Here is a 20,634-nt window from a genome sequence, read left to right on the forward strand (position 1 = left end):
TGTTGCTGCTTTTTTGATCGCATTCTTTTCTCGAAGTACTTGTATGTTCCTATCAGTTGTGATATTTTATACACTTTTAACGTGTAGACTATGACTGTTGCATATGAACATTAACATTAAAAAATGAAATGTACCAAGAACTACATCTCGATCAGTACTTAGGGCACATCACATTACATAAATGCTCATTTTGAAATGTTGTACCTGATAAAAAATCTCAATTTACGCATCCGTTCTTAATTAAGTAATAAGGAATGACAGTGAATTTATTTATAAAATCAGGATGTTGAATTGAAGGGAAATGAAGCTTTCGCAGTCATGAAAGCTTCTTAATTAGGCTGGTATTACTTTCTTGTATAATGTGTTACCAGGACAGTTCCGTAGTCATACCATTAGCGGTAATCAGTTTATTCATAAATCATGACCATCACACTGACTTCTCAATGCACGTTAATTATCCACAAAGTTCCTTCGAAAAACTAAGAGAATGGCCTTAGTTCCGTAGAACTTGAGAAGATGAATAATGGTCCTTTCTTGGTGAATCGAAGCCGGTACTGCACTCTTCAGTATCATCACCCACTGCGGAAAATGGTTTATTATACGGGAATGTTCTGAAACCCGTACATCCAACGTGTACGGTAAGTGTACGGGATGTTAAATATACGGTTGTGTTCGGACCCGTATATTCATAAAACTCGCACATCTTGAGTATACGGGATTCGATGTACGGGCGTGTACCATTGTATCCAAACACTTTTCAATGACAGAAACATCACATAGGAAAATCCCTTAACAATTTCCATGGTCGAAAAAGAAAAGAAAACATGTTTTCCTAGTTTAGCAACTCTCCTCAACATGCATTACTGAATCAGTGCTCATCTTTTAAATCCTTATACTTTTTTAATTACATGCGGGAAATATTGGCTTTTTCATAGCCATATAATGATTATTCAATCTATCAATTGAAAGTATTAAAACTCATTAACAGGAGAACACTACACACTCTATCAAAACCAGATAGTGAGCTTAGATTTTATTCTGTTCTAAGAGACATATTCTTACATATGAGTATTCGACACATCTCAATGCTCTCCGTAACAACTTGGTGCGGTTAAATGCTTCTGATTATCGATACTTATTAAAAAACAGATAAACCATGCGAATTCGTTATCTTTAACTAATTTGCTTTAACGCACCTGTCTGTTCAGAGAATTTTTATTTATGATTTTAAACTTTGCCGTTAATATACAAGGTAAATTCAATAAAATAGAATTTTTTTCAGTTTTTCTTTTAGATCTAGTAGGGCGAGCGTTTACCTAACGCAAGTAAACTGCACCAATGCGCCCAGTAGGGCGAGCGTTTACCTAACGTAAATAAACTGCACCAATGCGCCCAGTAGGGCGAGCGTTTACCTAACGTAAATAAACTGCACCAATGCGCCCAGTAGGGCGAGCGTTTACCTAACGTAAATAAACTGCACCAATGCTCCCAGTAGGACGAGCGTTTACCTAACGTATGACGAGCGTTCATCTAACGTAGGACGAGCGTTTACCTAACGTAAGTAAACCGCAGCAATGCGTCCAGTAGGACGAGCGTTTACCTAACGTAAGCAAACCGCAGCAATGGGCCCAGCAGGATGAGCGTTTACCTAACGTAGGACGAGCGTTTATCTAACGTAGGACGAGCGTTTACCTAACGTAAGTAAACCGCAGCAATGCGTCCAGTAGGACGAGCGTTTACCTAACGCAGAACGAGCGGTCACGTAACGTAGGACGAGCGTTTACCGAACGTAAGTAAACCGCAGCAATGCGTCCAGTAGGACAAGCGTTTACCTAACGTAGAACGAACGTTTACCTAACGCAGGACGAACATTAATCTAACGTAGGACGAACGTTTACCTAACTTAAGTAAACCGCAGCAATGCGTCCAGTAGGACAAGCGTTTACCTAACGTAGGACGAGCGTTTAACTAACGTAGGACGAGCGGTTACCTTACGTTAGCAAATTGTGTTATACCCCTGTTGAAACGCAGCGCACTATACACTATAAGCAATCATCACGATATTTGGCTAATACTGGCTGCCAGTAATGACCAGATAATGTGAACGGCACTGGGTTGGTACCAGTTTCTGCTTACTTAATGTATAAATATGAATATTTTGGTAACATTTAAATAATAATGTAAAGGGTTTGTTTCTTTATAAGGATGTCAATCTCCTTATATTATTATCATTATTCAAATTTGATTATAATAGAATGAACCAGTCAGCTTGACAGGATGACCCTTAAATGTTATCAAACAACTTTGCAATGTAAACTTGTATCAGTCCAAATTACTCTATAACAGTAGCCCCATGTTTTCTCCTCCAGCACTGACCTCTCTTTCAGCTGTATAACAGGTTTTGGAAACAGGTGGTCTTGATCTATTTTCATATAGGTCCCAATAGGCATGTTCATAGTATGTGATGAAAACAGTTAATTCATCAACAAGCTGTGCTTAGAATGGTGTGAAATTGTTAATTCAAAAGTATTCAGTTATACTTTTGAATTAAAATGTTCACACCATTTTAGGCACTGCTAGCTTATTGATGAATAATCTGTTTCCTTCATGAAGTCGTGCCTTGAATAAAAGATAGATTGTGAACCACTGCTAGTACGGTTACGTGTACTTGTGGGGAATGGTTAGTATATGTTGTGGTGGGGTGTTAGTTTATCTATACACTCCGGCCTTGCACATTTGGCGAGTGTTCAGATAAGATCGTTAGTCATATAAGTGTTTTTGGAACATAGTGCACAGGGAGAATGTAACCTTGGTTAGAGCTTCCCTGTTTCTTTAACGTGCACCAGTGTATAGCATGGCCATACGGGACCCCACATTCAACGTCACTCTTTTAATATTTTTAGTGTTGCGGCGGTGAGTTGAACCTGCGACCCATGGATTGATAGTAATGCGTGTTACCACTAGACCACGGACCCACCACTAGTATATGATATAGAACATGTAATAATCCAAGAACAATCGGAACATCTCGGCAATTTTCCATCGAAAACATCGGATGAAAAAGTAGTTCGTAAAGAATAACATTTATTAATTAAAGTGTTTTAACTTGTTACTTTTATTTCTTAATTCAAATTGATTTCAAATTAAATGTCTAATTGTATATAAACTATAAGATTCCTAAGAGTAAAGTCCTAAGGCTTTACTGCTAACTACGCGATATACTTGCAGAGTTGCTAAAAGAAAACAATTATGACATTGTAAATCATCCATATACATCCGAGGTTGTTTTCGAAGGAAAATGACTGGGGTGCACCGATTGAACTCTGTTACTCTCTGAAATGCCCATAAAATAATTAAAAAAAATAATGAAAACTGTCATTTTATTCAGTGATTGCATGTGACTTTAAACAAAACAACTATAGCACTTCGTGAAAATATACGACCAAAGTTACAGGACGGAAACGGAGTTACATCGTAGGGTAGCTGGCTGTCGAGGCTACACCACACTGATTATTCTTGTTTCTGACAATTTTCACGTAACCGTGATCACCCCACTGCGTACCCCAACTGGAAAATAAACACAAAACAGTACAATACAACATCCGGTGGAGAGGGAGGGGGATAGGGGGGGGGCGTGTTTTAAAAAGACCTTTTAGTCTAATTTCATTCAAATATTTAAGTATTCAGTTCTTTCTTCGGACATCGTTTTGCTGAACAGAACAGAACAGGTGTGTTTGACTTCAGCGACATATGTTAAATTTTATATCCAAACATCCTAAGCCGTTTTTGATTTGTTTTATCAGGCGCGTAGCAAGGGCCAATTTGAGATTACGAAAATCGATGCCTTGATGTATATTAAGTAAATAAAACTATGGAAACCCCAAACCAACCCGGGAACTAGTAAAATAATAAAACGAAAACATATGTGGACTGGACTCATCTATAGAGTAAATTTACCCGAAAACGTTATACTATTCATTTACAATTTAAAGCACAAACATTGTATCGAAACATGGAAAACAGTTTAAAGCACATATATGTAACAACATTATTGTAGCGCATGGCATTCATATCATTACGGCGATTTGAATGTTACATAGCTTAACTTGCAGCAAAGACAACACAATAGTGTTAAAGCCGATTCCTATCCAGTTATTGTAACAGTATGGCGACTTTTTATAGTAACCGCCGATATTTCCCTAAATGATTTACGACGCGTGTTTAGTGTATTGTCATCACATTCACACCTCTAGCAATAAGGAACAAGTTGTTGTAAAATCAAGATATACAAACTTTATAAACAACTACATTAATGTGTGTAGGCAAAAGTTTTTTTTATTCTCCTTATTGAGACTTTTTTTTCGAATATTCGAATACCGATTTTGGCATTCGAATACCAAACGTTTGATCAAATATTCGAATATTCGTTTGCATCCCTAATATTAACACCTTAATCCCCTACCCCCCTTCAGTTTTTATTTCAAATCCAGAATTTTTTGTATGACAAAAACTTCAACCTCTCAAAATTTCATTCCACAACTGCGTATTTGCGTACAGTCAGCTACGCGCCTGGTTATACTATTCTTTGTCGATGTGTTGTCACTTATGAAGTAAAACTGTAAGACACCAATCATGCACTTCACAAAGGCACACACGCAGTTCAATATGTCACCTGTTTTTGCAGTTGTAATACTGTATCCCGTCTTTGGTAGTGCCATACCCGACTACCAACAGGCTGTGATCTATTCTGTCAGGGCTACACTGAGGGTCGTCATACACGCCTGTCTTGTATGTCTGGAAACCTGGAGATTAGTGTATAAAACATACTGGATAGTAATTACGCTATAATCTCGCTAGTTTGCATATATCTATATGATAAAACTTATGATTGGTTCATTGTAAGATAGAATTACGCAGGACTCACTAACGAGTCGTGCCTGTACAAACGGGCAGTGCCTAACACACGGACAGGTTTCCATAAACGGACTATATATAGTATACAAGGGGAATCGTTACCTCCTTTCTTATTTTCCATGTATTTTAATGATATTGAAGAATACTTGATTACAAATGATTTTAGTGGCGTTGATATGGGTGTTCTTAAGTTGTTCTTGTTATTGTATGCTGATGATATTGTTATTTTTTTCTGAGTCAGAGGTAGGACTACAGAAAGGGTTAGTATTATTAGAAGCTTATTGTGATAGATGGAAGTTAAGTTTCTGTGAAAACAAAAGTTTTGATTTTTAAAAAAGGAGGAAGACTGAGAAGAAATTTAAGATTTTTATATAATGGTCAGGAGTTGGAAATAGTGAATAAATTTACTTATCTGGGTATTGTTTTTACACCTGGAGGGTCATTTTCTACCACGTTTGATACTTTATCAGGACAGGCTCTTAAAGCGATTTTTAAACTAAACAGTTGTTTAACTAAATATCCTACTCTGTCAATAAAGCACAGATTAGACCTGTTTGATAAACTCATTTTTCCAATATTAAGCTATGGTTCGGAAGTATGGGGACTACAAAATAGTATACAATTAGAAAGAGTACACTTGAGTTTTTGTAAGGATTTATTATGTGTTAGAACACAGATTCAAAACAATTTTGTATATGGAGAGCTTGGTAGAACAACATTGTTAGCTAAACGTTGTACAAGTGTAATACGATATTGGATGAAAATTATTCAAATGGAGACTATTAGATACGTTAGGATAGTCTATGATCAAATGTATTGTGATTTATATGATACTCCAAATTTTAAATCATGGGCTTTTTTGGTGAGACATTTACTCCAAACCTTAGGCTTTAATCATGTTTGGATGTGCCAAGGTGTTGGAGATGTTAACTTATTTATGTCTACAGTCAAACAACGAATAACTTATATATTTATACAAACGTGGATATCCGAGTTAAATAATTCTACTAGAGTTAGATCATACATATTGTTTGCAGATTTTAAACTTCAATCTTATTTGTCAAATGTTAATATAGTAAAATATAGGACTGCATTAACTAGAATAAGAGTATCTGTACATAGATTAGAAATAGAGACCGGTAGATGGCACAAACCAGAAGCAATACCACACTGTGATAGAAAATGTCTTGCATGTAATTTACTTGAAGACGAATTTCATTTTATTCTTGAATGTCAACTGTATAAAGAACTAAGAAAGCAATACCTGAAAACATATTATTATACTGCACCGAATATACCTAAATTTATTAAATTATTTAAATCGCAAAATGTAACTGTAAATAGAAACCTTGCCATTTATGTGTATAAGGCAATGGAACTAAGAGAAAGATATTTATTGTATTACGGGTAATTTTATTTGTTAACATTAACTACTTCACGCTTAAATGTAGGTTTATTGATGATATATCATTTGGTCGCATGATTTGATATATTTATAATGTTGATCAGTTGCTTATATAAATGTATTGGACCTTGACTATGTTTAGAAACATGTTTCGTAATTATATTATGCATTTTTGTCTAGATGTATTTGGAAATAAACTAAAAACTAAAACTATATAACACAACAGTTATCCATTTTTGATAGCATATTTGTGTTTGAAATATGGTCGTCTCCTTTCCTTTGTTCAGAAACTATTTATTTTTGTGAGAAGTGACAACATAACTTGGTCTTGTAAATTAAATTTAGAATGTAGTTTATCTAAATGATTTCATTTATTTGAAGACCCGAGTACCGTGCGTTTTGACTTTTGGGGTTGAATGCTCCTGTTGTTCGCCTCTCACCAGGCAACCACGGCGTCAACATCAGTAATGTATTTGTATTGTATGGTTGTCCGGTAAGCACAGAGGCTAGCGCACTCGTTTCTCACCAAGACGACCCGGGTTCGATTCCCGACCTGGGCACATGTGAGTTTGGTAAGTGCTCACCAAGCCGGACAAGTGAGTTTTCTCCGGGTACTCCGGTTTCCCCCACAACACAAGACTACACTCTCGCGCAACATCGTCCCAACGAGAGTGACTTAGTTTAAGCTATCATAGCTTCATTCACAATCGTTGTAAAATATAAAATATTTAAAGTAACATCAGTTTGCACTTGTGATTGTAAATATGTTATGTAACTACCGGTCGTATACGACGATGAATTGTTTCAATTGAAAAATAATGAAGACAAGAACCAATAGCATGTATGTATTTAATGTATAAAAACGGGCCCAACGTGGTTCCTTGTGGCACACCACAGGTAACATAATAGAACGAGAGATGGTCTTGCCATTTGACTCAGATTAAATAGTTCTTTTTCATAAGCAAAAGTCTAAGAAATGTTAAGGGTAAATTCATGGAAATTCCTGGAAATTCATGGAAAATCGTTATTAACAAGATCAAATGCTTTAAAATTCGGAAGCATTACATTTACCAATGTCAACACCTTTTTACCAAGAACCCATTAGCAGTTTGACACGAATGATGGAGTCGAAATAAGGACTTCTGAAGAAGTTGCAGTTGTTCTTTATATTCATTCCATTAATTGGTAGAAACGTTTTAACCTTCTTATCTTGGAAGAGATTTGCTGTTTTTAGACTTTCATGGAATTTACATCTTGATAAACAGTTATATGTTTTTATCATTTAAGTAATAGTAATTATCTGTCCCCATAATGACATTAATTATAGATGCACTCTTACTCCCAAACAAGATTTACCACAATTAATACAGTTGTTTAAACAGGATGAATAAATGTATAAAACAATGGGTCATATGAATGACAAATTGTTTAATTGGAAAGAAAGATGCTGAAAACACGGTGTTTTCACCTTATGAGACGATAGTATATCACAGTAAATCTTTTAGCACTCACCAATCATTTAATATTTTTGCGTTTTCAGCTATTAAATACACGGTTATAATCTTGTAATCAGTAATTAATATTTTCCATTAATGAATTAATTAGTAAGTAGTTATCACTTAAAATTCATGTCTTTATACATATGTATGTATTGATTTTAAATAAGGGTGGGGACTTAATGTATGCCACCAACCCCGATTGCCTTACTTATGTCAAGAATATGTAGTCACGAGTATATTTTGGTGATTTTGTTAAAAGAAGCATTTGACTTTGGCCATTTAAGGGTTTTTAAGTTGTCTGATAACCAACCGGGCACATTTTCAGATTTCACTCTTTTTTATTTAACGTAGTGTACTTAAAGCTGCTCCGGGTCATGGATGATTTCCGTTGCTGTTATTTGCGATCAAGCACGTTCTGGTGAGTATTTTTTTATTGTCTGTTTTTTTATTGACGTACAAGTGCTCACTTGGTGAACTATAATACGATCTTACAATGAAGCAAACAATTATCCTTTATAAGTTTTACGCTCGTTTTAAAAAGAAAACACGTGTTTATTTTGTTCCGGTTGTGACGTTTTCAGGATGCATTATCATGACCTGACCCTACCTACATGACTGGCGTCGATGGCCACTGATATGGGACCGATCTCAGCTAGCGCCTGCTGTAGTGCCGTCTCGTTGCCCTTCGGCAGGTCCACATAGCCCGTACACGTCGCCCCGCGGTTAGCAACGGTGTATCGACACTTTTGCGTCTGTTAAATATAACATGATATATGTGCAGGATAACATTATGTAACTGTTTTAATTATTTTTATCATTATTCAATATATTGTTGTTTTTCTTTCTACCGTTTTATCAGAGTGGGAATCACATGACTTCAATTTGATGGATTTTCTAGAACGATGCAAGGCTGAAATTTTAGCTCTCTTCAGCAATATGTTAAATTGTACATTGTCCATCTTGTTCAACCATATCTTTTACAGCAGCAACATACTTTCCTGCTAAAGGAATTTTGCCGTCCATTACGGCCACGATTTTAACGAATAGCCATGACATCCATGCATTTAATTGTTTTATAAATTGGAGCGGTCAATAAAACCGTACTGTGCCAATATTACCATGTAAGGTTTCAATTTGTAAATTCTACATACATTCTTGATAATGAATATAATAATGACACTACAGTTAAGACTACAGTGGCAAACTCCTTGAGTGGAACAGGGTATAAACCCTGTTTAGTGACACACGGTAAGTGTACAAACGATACTGAATGAGAGATCGTTAAAACACCACAAGCTGACGGTACCACACACGCATCCAAATGGTTTTAAAAGAAAGGTCTGTGAAACACATGCTCACGGGAACACGAGTGTCTTGGAGCTAGTTTTTGCACAAAACCTCACACCCAAAATATATCAATGAATACAAAATTAAATATCTAAGCCTAATTAAGTGTGTGTGTACCACGTGATAAATTACGTCATAATTATATGCCACGTCGGAAAGCAACATTACTTATTAGGCTTAAACTAAAGACTTAAATCAGATAAGATAGCTTTTCTTTTACAACACCATTTTAAATAAAACAAAGGGCATTCTATGCCGCTTAAAGAGCCCCGCCTTCGTTAAAGGGCATTTTATGCCGTTTAAAGAGCACCGCCTTCGTTTTATTACCGAAGTTTGATAAGGTGATTAGTTTCATCAAACACTTCGACAAACCTATTTCCAAAATAATGTTTTGACAGTACTCCGTCAGACGGCCGTATTGTGAAAAAGTTTGTCGAAGTGTTTTAAGAAACTAAACTCTTAATCAAACTCTGATAAAAGACCAAAGGCGGGGCACCGTAAGCTATGTTTCGTTTAAAATGGTGAAGAAATAGTGAAGTTATCTTTGTTTAAAGTCTTCATTCGAAGAAATATATTGCCTTCCGACGTAGCATTTATGACGTGGTATACACACACTGCTAATTGGAACCAGCATCACCTTGAACAAAAAAAAGAATAACGTTAAATAAATACTTTTTATGTACAATATTAAGTACTCAGACTATCTACAAATGATCGTAATAGAACATAAGGGTCAGCCAGATTACCCCGGGGTTGGTCTGGTTGTACGGGTAGGACTGCTCTGTATCAATCCCGCCTTTTTCCTTGACATCCTCAAACGCTCGGTCCATAAAACCGCCTTCACACCCGTAGTTTCCTCCTGCAAAGTGAGTATTGCTAGTAGTTGATGTCGATTTAAATTGTTGATTTGGGGATCTACAAGTAAGTCTACTTTTAGAAGCCAAGCCGTCTAAATCACCAATTACACATTTTTTTATTAAACTGAAACGTAATAATTGTTTGTTCGAAGAAGTTGTTGCTAATAAACTGTATAGCTAAATGTAAAGTGATTACGACGGTATGGGTCAGTTTGCATTTAACCACGTGACTAAGTAACCTCGTTCTGAAACCTTTTTTGGTGCAATCCATCAGGTCCTGCTCGGACAAGTCCACCAGTATGCCAGTTTTCTTCTTGTGTTGACCCTCTAGAGCACCTGTCGCAGTAAATGCCCAACAACTGCCACACTGACCCTGGCGTAAAAATAATATAACACTGCACTCTTCTTATTTTTGAATGCAAACGGCGGCCCACTGAAGTGCAGTTGAAAGGGTTGTCCAAATTGTGTTCGTATAATACATGTGTATCCATTAAATTTCCAGTACATATTCAAAACTTCATATCTATGATGTTGACAACGATGTTAACTTTAAGTACCAAACATTCACCAATCGTGAGGTTTACGCATTGCAACAAACACGAACATCAGTCCTGTAATATCAACAACTCAGTACCTATTTTGGTTGCCTACTTCAGTGATGTATCGCTTGACACAGTACTTACTTGGTTGCCTACTTAAATGACATATTCTTTGATACGGCACTATCTTGGTTGCCTATTAACTTCAGTGACATATCTCTTGACGGAACACTTACTTGGTTGCATATTAACTTCATTGACATATCTCTTGACGGAACACTTACTTGGTTGCTTATTAACTTCAGTCATATATCCCTTGACACGGCACTTACTTGGTTGCCTACTTCAGTAACATATCCCTTGACGGGTCACTTACGTGTTTGCCTACTTCAGTAACATATCCCTTGACACGGCACTTACTTGGTTGCCTACTTCAGTAACATATATCTTGACGGGACACTTACTTAATTGCCTACTTCAGTCATATATCTCTTGACACGGCACTTACTTGGTTGCCTACTTCAGTCATATATCTCTTGACACGGCACTTACTTGGTTGCCTACTTCAGTAACATATCTCTTGACGGGACACTTACTTGGTTGCCTACTTCAGTCATATATCTCTTGACACGGCACTTACTTGGTTGCCTACTTCAGTGACATATCCCTTGACACGGCACTTACTTGGTTGCCTACTTCAGTAACATATCCCTTGACACGGCACTTACTTGGTTGCCTACTTCAGTAACATATCCCTTGACGGGACACTTACGTGTTTGCCTACTTCAGTAACATATCCCTTGACACGGCACTTACTTGGTTGCCTACTTCAGTAACATATCCCTTGACACGGCACTTACTTGGTTGCCTACTTCAGTAACATATCCCTTGACACGGCACTTACTTGGTTGCCTACTTCAGTCATATATCTCTTGACACGGCACTTACTTGGTTGCCTACTTCAGTAACATGTCCCTTGACACGGCAATTACTTGGTTGCCTACTTCAGTAACATGTCCCTTGACACGGCACTTACTTGGTTGCCTACTTCAGTAACATGTCCCTTGACACGGCACTTACTTGGTTGCCTACTTCAGTAACATGTCCCTTGACACGGCACTTACTTGGTTGCCTACTTCAGTAACATAACCATTGACACGGCACTTACTTGGTTGCCTACTTCAGTAACATATCCCTTGACACGGCACTTACTTTGTTGCCTACTTCAGTAACATATCCCTTGACGGGTCACTTACGTGTTTGCCTACTTCAGTAACATATCCCTTGACACGGCACTTACTTGGTTGCCTACTTCAGTAACATATCCCTTGACACGGCACTTACTTTGTTGCCTACTTCAGTAACATATATCTTGACGGGACACTTACTTGGTTGCCTACTTCAGTCATATATCTCTTGACACGGCACTTACTTGGTTGCCTACTTCAATGACATATATCTTGACGGGACACTTACTTGGTTGCCTACTTCAGTAACATATATCTTGACGGGACACTTACTTGGTTGCCTACTTCAGTAACATATCTCTTGACACGGCACTTACTTGGTTGCTTATATCAGAGACATATCCCTTAACGGGACACTTACTTTGTTTGCCTACTTCAGTAACATAACCGTTGACGGGACACTTACTTGGTTGCCTACTTCAGTAACATAACCATTGACACGGCACTTACTTGGTTGCCTACTTCAGTAACATAACCATTGACACGGCACTTACTTGGTTGCCTACTTCAGTAACATTACCATTGACACGGCACTTACTTGGTTGCCTACTTCAGTAACATATCCCTTAACGGGACACTTACTTTGTTTGCCTACTTCAGTAACATAACCCTTGACGGGACACTTACCTGGTTGCCTACTTCAGTAACATAACCCTTGACGGGACACTTACCTGGTTGCCTACTTCAGTAACATATCCCTTGACGGGACACTTACCTGGTTGCCTACTTCAGTAACATAACCCTTGACGGGACACTTACCTGGTTGCCTACTTCAGTAACATAACCCTTGGCTTTCCAATCCACTGCAGCAGGTAGCTCGCTTAGACTGCTTTGGTAAAGGGTGTTACGAACGTGATCAGGATCCGACTTGAAGCCAAACATGTTTGCTCGATACTCCTCGTAAGTCTGTAGAATATGTACAGTTTATGTCTTGTTTAAGCAATTCTCTTTATCAAAGTAATGTTTTTCTTGTCAAATTACACAAACAGGTTAACAAGATGTTTAAGAAATGCCACACGCTATAAGAAGGACTAAATGAAAAATTGTTATGTTATATAAGAAAGACTTCATGGAAAACACACGTCTATAATGTTATCCTATATAAGAAAGACTTCATGGAAAACACACGTCTATAATGTTATGTTATATAAGAAAGACTTCATGGAAAACACACGTCTATAATGTTATGTTATATAAGAAAGACTTCATGGAAAACACACGTCTATAATGTTATGTTATATAAGAAAGACTTCATGGAAAACACACGTCTATAATGTTATCTTATATAAGAAAGACTTCATGGAAAACACACGTCTATAATGTTATGTTATATAAGAAAGACTTCATGGAAAACACACGTCTATAATGTTATGTTATATAAGAAAGACCTCATGGAAAACATACTTCTATAATGTTATGTTATATAAGAAAGACTTCATGGAAAACACACGTCTATAATGTTATGTTATATAAGAAAGACTTCATGGAAAACACACGTCTATATTGTTATGTTATATAAGAAAGACCTCATGGAAAACACACGTCTATAATGTTATGTTATATAAGAAAGACTTCATGGAAAACACACGTCTGTATTGTTATGTTACATAAGAAAGACTTCATGGAAAACACATGTCTATAATGTTATGTTATATAAGAAAGACTTCATGGAAAACACACGTCTATAATGTTATCCTATATAAGAAAGACTTCATGGAAAACACACGTCTATAATGTTATCCTATATAAGAAAGACTTCATGGAAAACACACGTCTATAATGTTATGTTATATAAGAAAGACTTCATGGAAAACACACGTCTATAATGTTATCCTATATAAGAATGACTTCATGGAAAACACACGTCTATAATGTTATGTTATATAAGAAAGACTTCATGGAAAACACACGTCTATAATGTTATGTTATATAAGAAAGACTTCATGGAAAACACACGTCTATAATGTTATGTTATATAAGAAAGACTTCATGGAAAACACACGTCTATAATGTTATGTTATATAAGAAAGACTTCATGGAAAACACACGTCTATAATGTTATATAAGAAAGACTTCATGGAAAACACACGTCTATAATGTTATGTTATATAAGAAAGACTTCATGGAAAACACACGTCTATAATGTTATGTTATATAAGAAAGACTTCATGGAAAACACACGTCTATAATGTTATGTTATATAAGAATGACTACATGGAACACATACGTTTATAATGACATCCTATAAAAGAAGGACTACATGGACAATACACGTATATACTGTTATCCTATATAAGTAGGACTACATTGACAACACTGGTCTATACTGTTATCTAATATATAAGAGGGATTACACGGACAACAAGCATGCTTTAATATTATATAAATAGGACAACACAACGTCTTCACAGTTAGCTCATACAAAAACAACACTCAACTATAATGTTAGCACACATAATTTAAGACTTCATAGTACACAGCTATGCCCTAGTTAAACAAAACTGTACCATATCAGAAAACTGGTTGACAGCCATCGTGTAGGAATGTAAACCCTTAGAAGCATCGGCGTTGTGCCGCTCTACCCGAGAGACCGTCTCTTGCCATATTGAAAACCTTTTTTTTAGAAATATATACACATTACGTTTAAATATAATTCAATTCTTCTAACATTCACGAAATTGAAATGCCATATGGTCAATCGGAAATAAACATTTTGGAAATTAAAAAAAAAATGTTGAATAGTTTAATAGCAACGTTAAGGATAAGTAACAGTGTTTTGAGGCCCTTTTTGGGAAAAAACAATTGTAGCATTATAGTGCCATTCATAATATGTACATAGGTTTGAAAACAAATTATATAAATCATGTCAGTATAGTTCCCCTCTTTGCCAAAATAATGTTTCCCCCTATCCAAGGGCCCCGCCACAATTCCCTTAAAAGAGGAGTAGCCTATCAAGGACATTTTTAAAGATTAAGATTTAAAGGCATAAAGCAACGTCTTTTAGTGAATTAATGTGAATTAACTTTTAAAAAGAATGTCACCTCTTGTTGAACTCGTTTGCTGTCGTGTAGGATTTCCCGTACGTTTTTAAATACTCCAAAAATGAATCGCTGTAAAAAAGAATAATCACTGAATATTAAGGATTTACTAGACGTACATATATTGATGAAATACTGCAAATTTATACTAAATTATACCTACGGTTTACAATGGTGACTATATGCAGTTATTTTTGAAAAATAACCAGCTGTAGTTTTGATGTATAAACTTATGAGATTTTGACAAAATAACTTATCTCAATGTGACGGGTTTAAAAATCAAATTAATTTAATAAATATAATGGAAAAAATAAAATAAACAAACTAAAAATAAATATTGCGCACGGCGGCAGGATTTCAACAAATGCAGACAAATGCTGCGACTTTAAACACTACCAGGCTCCATTGCATTTGTAAACCTAGGAACCACTTCTTGTATTGTAAAGTTGATAGATTAATGCAGTTATCTTATAAAGGCCAACCAGCTGTTGTTTTGTAATAAAATATATTTTAAAAAATCTTAAAATCTTAGTGCAGTAGGTTTTAAAATGAAATCGATTTAAAAACAAAATATAATGATAAAAAGAAAACTAAAATATGTAATGCGCCGGCCTCAGGATTCGAACCTTTTTAAACTAATACGAAGGCCAAAAACAGAGACCTAGGCTTTAAATCGTCTACAAAGCTTCTGACATAAACGATCCCCAAATTTAAATTTAGTCGTCAATTGTTTTTATCTAGTAGGTTGAAAATAGGCTAGTGTAGAGCCACTTTTCGCCAAACACTAATATTGTCATTATGTAATAGTAGAGGCACTGCGCGGCAACGATCTATAATTGTTATATTTTAATTTAGTATTCTTTACAAGGTAGTTTAGCGGAGCATTCACGTTGTTTTGGTAAAACTTACAAAAAGACCATCCTGGAACAATTAAAAATAATAGAAATGAAGGAATTTCAAATATAAATAAAATGTACCTATCGTCATTTACACTGGTAACCAAGGCTGGCAGAATTAAACACCAAACAAAACTCTGAAATGGAAAACACCGAATAAGTTTTGTTTAAAGATGCACTCTTACTCCCAAATAAGATTTTCCACAATTCATACAATTGTTTTAATGTGTCAAAAAGGATGAATAAATAACAAAACCAATGGTTCTTACTAATGATACCGAGTTCAACTTGAAAGAAATGTGCCGAAAACACGGTATTTCTACCTATATATGAGATGATAGTAGATCGCAGTAAATCTTTTAGCACTCAACAGTCATTTTAAAAAAAGCGTTTTCAGCTATTAAATTCACAGTTTCAATCTTGTTATCATTAATAAATATGTTTCATAAATGCATTATTTATTAATTACTTAAAGGTTTATCACTCAAAACTTGTTTTTTATACATGTATATGTATTGATTTTGAAGAAGAGTGTCACTTTAATCTAAATCATCAGTATTTGACATTGGTGTTAACAAACTCAGGTGTAACGAGATGTGACGTATTCCCCTAAACAACGCATAAGCACATAAGCGACCGGAAGTAGAGTTGACGTCAATGGCTTAATTCCGTGAAGTTAACATTTTATTCTATTGCCGTAATTAATAATATTTAAATACAAACATATATTCATACACTTACGGTCCCTTGATGTCGGTAACAGTATAAAAACAAAAGATTCCTACTATTACCAATAAAACATACCTTCAATAATAATAACAACATTTTGATCCAAAGTGCTTATTAAGTTGCAGTTACTCTTAGTTTAAAATTATATTAACAGTGTTACGATGTTAAGTAAGATGATAACAAATGAATAAATAGTACAATCATATACTTGACACTTAATCAGCTTAGTTCACATGATACAGTTTATCTCTTCATATTTTGACAAGGAAATGAGTACCTGTACATCCAATCATATGATATCTAAATGGTATTATATGTGTGAGTACATACTAACCATCTTTAACTTTTTTAGTTGTCTAAAATTTGATTTTGAAAACCACTAGCAGATTATCTAGGTCTTAAAGCTGTACTCTCACAGATTTACCGTTTTGACAACTTTTTTATTTTTGCGTAAATATCTGCAAAGCAGTGATATAAGACTACTGACAAATAATGAGATCGCAGATTTTTATATTCAAGTTCTAAAATTGATGTTTTATGCATTTTTCTTAAACCGTTAGAAACGGTTTAAGCCATAAAACATTAATTTTCGAACGGAAATATGAAATTCAGCGATCTGATCTTTTGTCAGCAGTCTTATATCACTGGTTTGAAGATATTTACCCAAACACTTGTTTGTTGTCGAACTTCTTTTACAGTTTACAGTTATAATGCAACCGACTGTTAAAACCATATGACACGTAAGCATAATATGACAAAAATCTTAGAACTGATATGCAAGATTAAATGAATAACAATAAATAAAATAGGAAATCTTCCATTTCTGCACATTTCATACCAACAATGAGATGTGATTTCACTTCTTTTTTAAAAGAATTCTTATTTTTCATTTTTTTTTTAAGTTTATTAGAAGACTGTTCCAGTCCTGGATTGCATGATAAAAGAAAGTATTTGATATAAAACTGTGGCACTTTGAAATTTATTTCCAGCACTATGTCTTGTGTTGTAAGAATGTGTGGATGAGACTAAAATGTTCATGTAAGTATGATGGGCATTTGCTATTAACGATTTTATGTACATGGTTGCTTTATCCTAGTTTCTATATTAAGCCATCCAATATCACTGAAAGCCAAGGCTTTCAGGGAAGTTCTTCAATCATAGCCATAAATAAATCTGACAACTTTGTTCTGAGTGACCTGTAATCTATTCTTGAATTGTTTAGATATACCACTGTACCAAGAAGTCGATGCATAGTCAAAATGACATTGTATTAAGGAGTTACATAACAATCTTTTTAGATTCATATCTAAAAAACGATTTTGTCTATATAAAATTTTTAACATAGAATTAACTTTACTGACAATATTGTTAACAATAGATGCAGCACCGAGATCATTGTCCAGTGTACTTCCAAGATATTTAACAGATTGTTTAGCTTTTATTATATGACCATTGCAGTTTACATTGAAGCTATCAACTATTGTTAGTTTCCTTTTAGACCCAAATCAAATACATTCTGTTTTTCCAAGATGCAAAGACAGTTTGTTGTCAACTAACCACTCACTACAGTTTTCAAGTTCCTTGCCGAGTACATTACTAATAACAGACGGATCTTTGTGTGAGAAAAGGATAGCACTATCATCTGCATATAATATTAATTTACATTTTTCACTTATGCTTATACTCATATCATTGACATAGCATAAAAACAGCAACGGCCCAAGTATGCTTCCTTGAGGAACGCCACAAAAGATGTTCATGAATTCAGACGTTGTATTATTTACATTGACAACTTGTTTACGTCCAGATAAATATGATTGAAACCACTCAATTTATTCCACACCAATTTCTTTTAACTTCTGACATAGAATTTTGTGATCAACGGTATCAAACGCCTTTTGAAGATCCAGCATAATCATTCCTGTATATAGACCTTTGAAATTTTGTTGTTTTATATGGTCAGTCAAATGAATTAGGCAGGAGGTTATTACAATTGCATTACACATATGTTAACAGTACATTTTACTGCGCCGGGTGCGAGTTACCATTAATTTAATAGGGGCCATTTAGAGAAAAGGGCAATACAAACACATTCGGCAATAACATAAAACGATAGAAAATACTTAGCGAAGTATCTTAAGTGCAAATATACTTTTAACAATATAATACACTTTCTATAACATCTCAAATAATACTTATACAACCGTAAAAAAAAACTAGTGCTACTCTAACTTGAATTTTTAAGAATTCGTTTTTCATTCTCAAGTTGGTCGACATATCTGTCACATTTTTATTTGAGTATCCATATGTATATATGTCGCATTCGACCTTGTTGTTGTTTTTTAACATTGGTGTCCTGATAGATAACTTTGACGTACGATTCTTGTATAACTATTTATAAAATATAACTGCCTTCTGTTTTATAGATGGAGGCACTTTGAATAATTCAATTGGACAAAATCCCGTATGCGATGATGAAATAAAAAAATATCTTCTAAAAAGACATCAGGAGAAAAAAATAGTAAAAGATCTTAATATTTCCGCATCGCAGAATAACAATTGCCAGGGGCCATGATTACGAACAGTCTCAAGTCCAAGTCTAGGCCCAGACTCAGAGAAGCATTTTTATAACAGAACAAACAATCATACTTATTCCATTTCTTTTTACAAAAAATGTAAATACTAGTAAAATATTCGAATAGTAATATATGTCAGCAACTTTTATCATAAATGCTCTGATAGAAGGAAAATTACAAAGACATGAACTTTTGCCATAGAGTCCTGAGTCTGAGACTGGAGACTGTTCGCGATCACTGCCCAAGAGTATATTGAAAAGATAAATCCTGGAAACTGGAAACCTTGAAAATAATCCTCACTTATTCAACCTTAAGATGAATGCGACTTCAACAATTCAAATTCACAGTTTTACAAGCTATATTAACAACTCGGAATATGTACAAGTTCGTTGCGCATGTATTATGTATACATCATTGTGCTCATTGTACATATTTATTATGTATGAAGTATGATGGTCATCATTATGTATGTATTCTAAATTATGATGATAATTATTTATGTATTTTGATAATAGTATGGTAATCATGGTTTACTTTGAATGTATCTTTAACTTGTGACCTCTGTAGTAAACGTGTTGAGACTATGCTTTCATATTTTTAATCATTTCAGTATACTTAAATTTATTTAGCAACCCTGAAACGTCATTAAATATAACCCTAAATGATGGACCTGTCCAACATCAAGTTCATTCACATATATTCAAACATATACTTCACTATATTGCTTCAAAATAAGAGTAAACTTGGCACAGAATAGAATTCATTAGCTTCTGTGGAATAGCTTATATGCAAACAAATTCATTGGGATTACTTAAAAGTCTTAGCAAAGCTTTAGGAAACATGGCTGTGGTGAACCAAATCAATTGCTATAAAACATCATGTTTATCTATCAGACATGAGTGAATGACATATTGCATCCGAAAGTCAGTCATTTCCGGGTTATGCAGCCAGATCTACATATGCATTGCAGATTCATCGACAAATCGCCGCAGTTCTTGGTTAATAATATTTCAGCACGTATTCATAAAGAGCTTGGCATTTAAGAGAATGGAACCTAACCAATATTTATGAATTCGGCATTCACGTAGCAGAAATACAACAAAAGTCAACATCTACGGCATTTGCATCAAAAACATAATTTGTGCATTTTTTACTGCCCAGTAGTCGAACATTTTAAAATGAACCCTGTTTAGGGACACAAGGCAAGGGCCCAAACGACAATGAACTAGAGACACAAGGCAAGGGTCCAAACGACAATGAACTAGAGACACAAGGCAAGGGTCCAAACGACAATGAACTAGAGACACAAGGCAAGGGTCCAAACGACAATGAACTAGAGACACAAGGCAAGGGTCCAAACGACAATGAACTAGAGACACAAGGCAAGGGTCCAAACGACAATGGAGTAGAGACACAAGGCAAGGGTCCAAACGACAATGAACTAGAGACACAAGGCAAGGGCCCAAACGACAATGAACTAGAGACACAAGGCAAGGGCCAAAACGACAATGAACTAGAGACACAAGGCAAGGGCCCAAACGACAATGAACTAGAGACACAAGGCAAGGGTCCAAACGACAATGAACT

The 20,634-nt window shown here is 35.2% G+C and overlaps 1 protein-coding gene across 1 annotated transcript; it reads right to left on the reverse strand.

Annotated features, from left to right (window-relative positions):
* Nucleotides 1-3,448: 3,448 nt before the first annotated feature.
* Nucleotides 3,449-16,616, reverse strand: LOC128243825 (procathepsin L-like). Its single transcript, XM_052961791.1, has 10 exons — nt 16,547-16,616; nt 15,824-15,879; nt 14,850-14,918; nt 14,316-14,421; nt 12,568-12,714; nt 10,275-10,395; nt 9,912-10,024; nt 8,426-8,570; nt 4,673-4,802; nt 3,449-3,567 (listed from the first exon to the last, which is right to left on the reverse strand). The coding sequence occupies exons 1-10, from the start codon at nt 16,565-16,567 to the stop codon at nt 3,468-3,470; spliced, it is 1,008 nt and encodes a 335-aa protein (XP_052817751.1). The 5' UTR covers nt 16,568-16,616; the 3' UTR covers nt 3,449-3,467.
* Between the last annotated feature and the right edge of the window lie 4,018 nt (nt 16,617-20,634).

The sequence above is a fragment of the Mya arenaria genome, chromosome 8 (assembly GCF_026914265.1).
Source record: "Mya arenaria isolate MELC-2E11 chromosome 8, ASM2691426v1".
In the NCBI taxonomy this organism is placed as follows: Eukaryota; Metazoa; Mollusca; class Bivalvia; order Myida; family Myidae; genus Mya; species Mya arenaria.

Excerpts from the sequence above, each read along its gene's own strand:
- LOC128243825 (XM_052961791.1), bottom strand. The coding sequence starts at position 16,567 with ATGTTGTTATTATTATTGAAG. Across the intron at positions 10,025-10,274 it reads GATGGATTGCACCAAAAAAG|GAGGAAACTACGGGTGTGAA; the intron begins GTTTCAGAACGA and ends CTCACTTTGCAG. Across the intron at positions 4,803-8,425 it reads CATCGACGCCAGTCATGTAG|GTTTCCAGACATACAAGACA; the intron begins GTAGGGTCAGGT and ends ACTAATCTCCAG.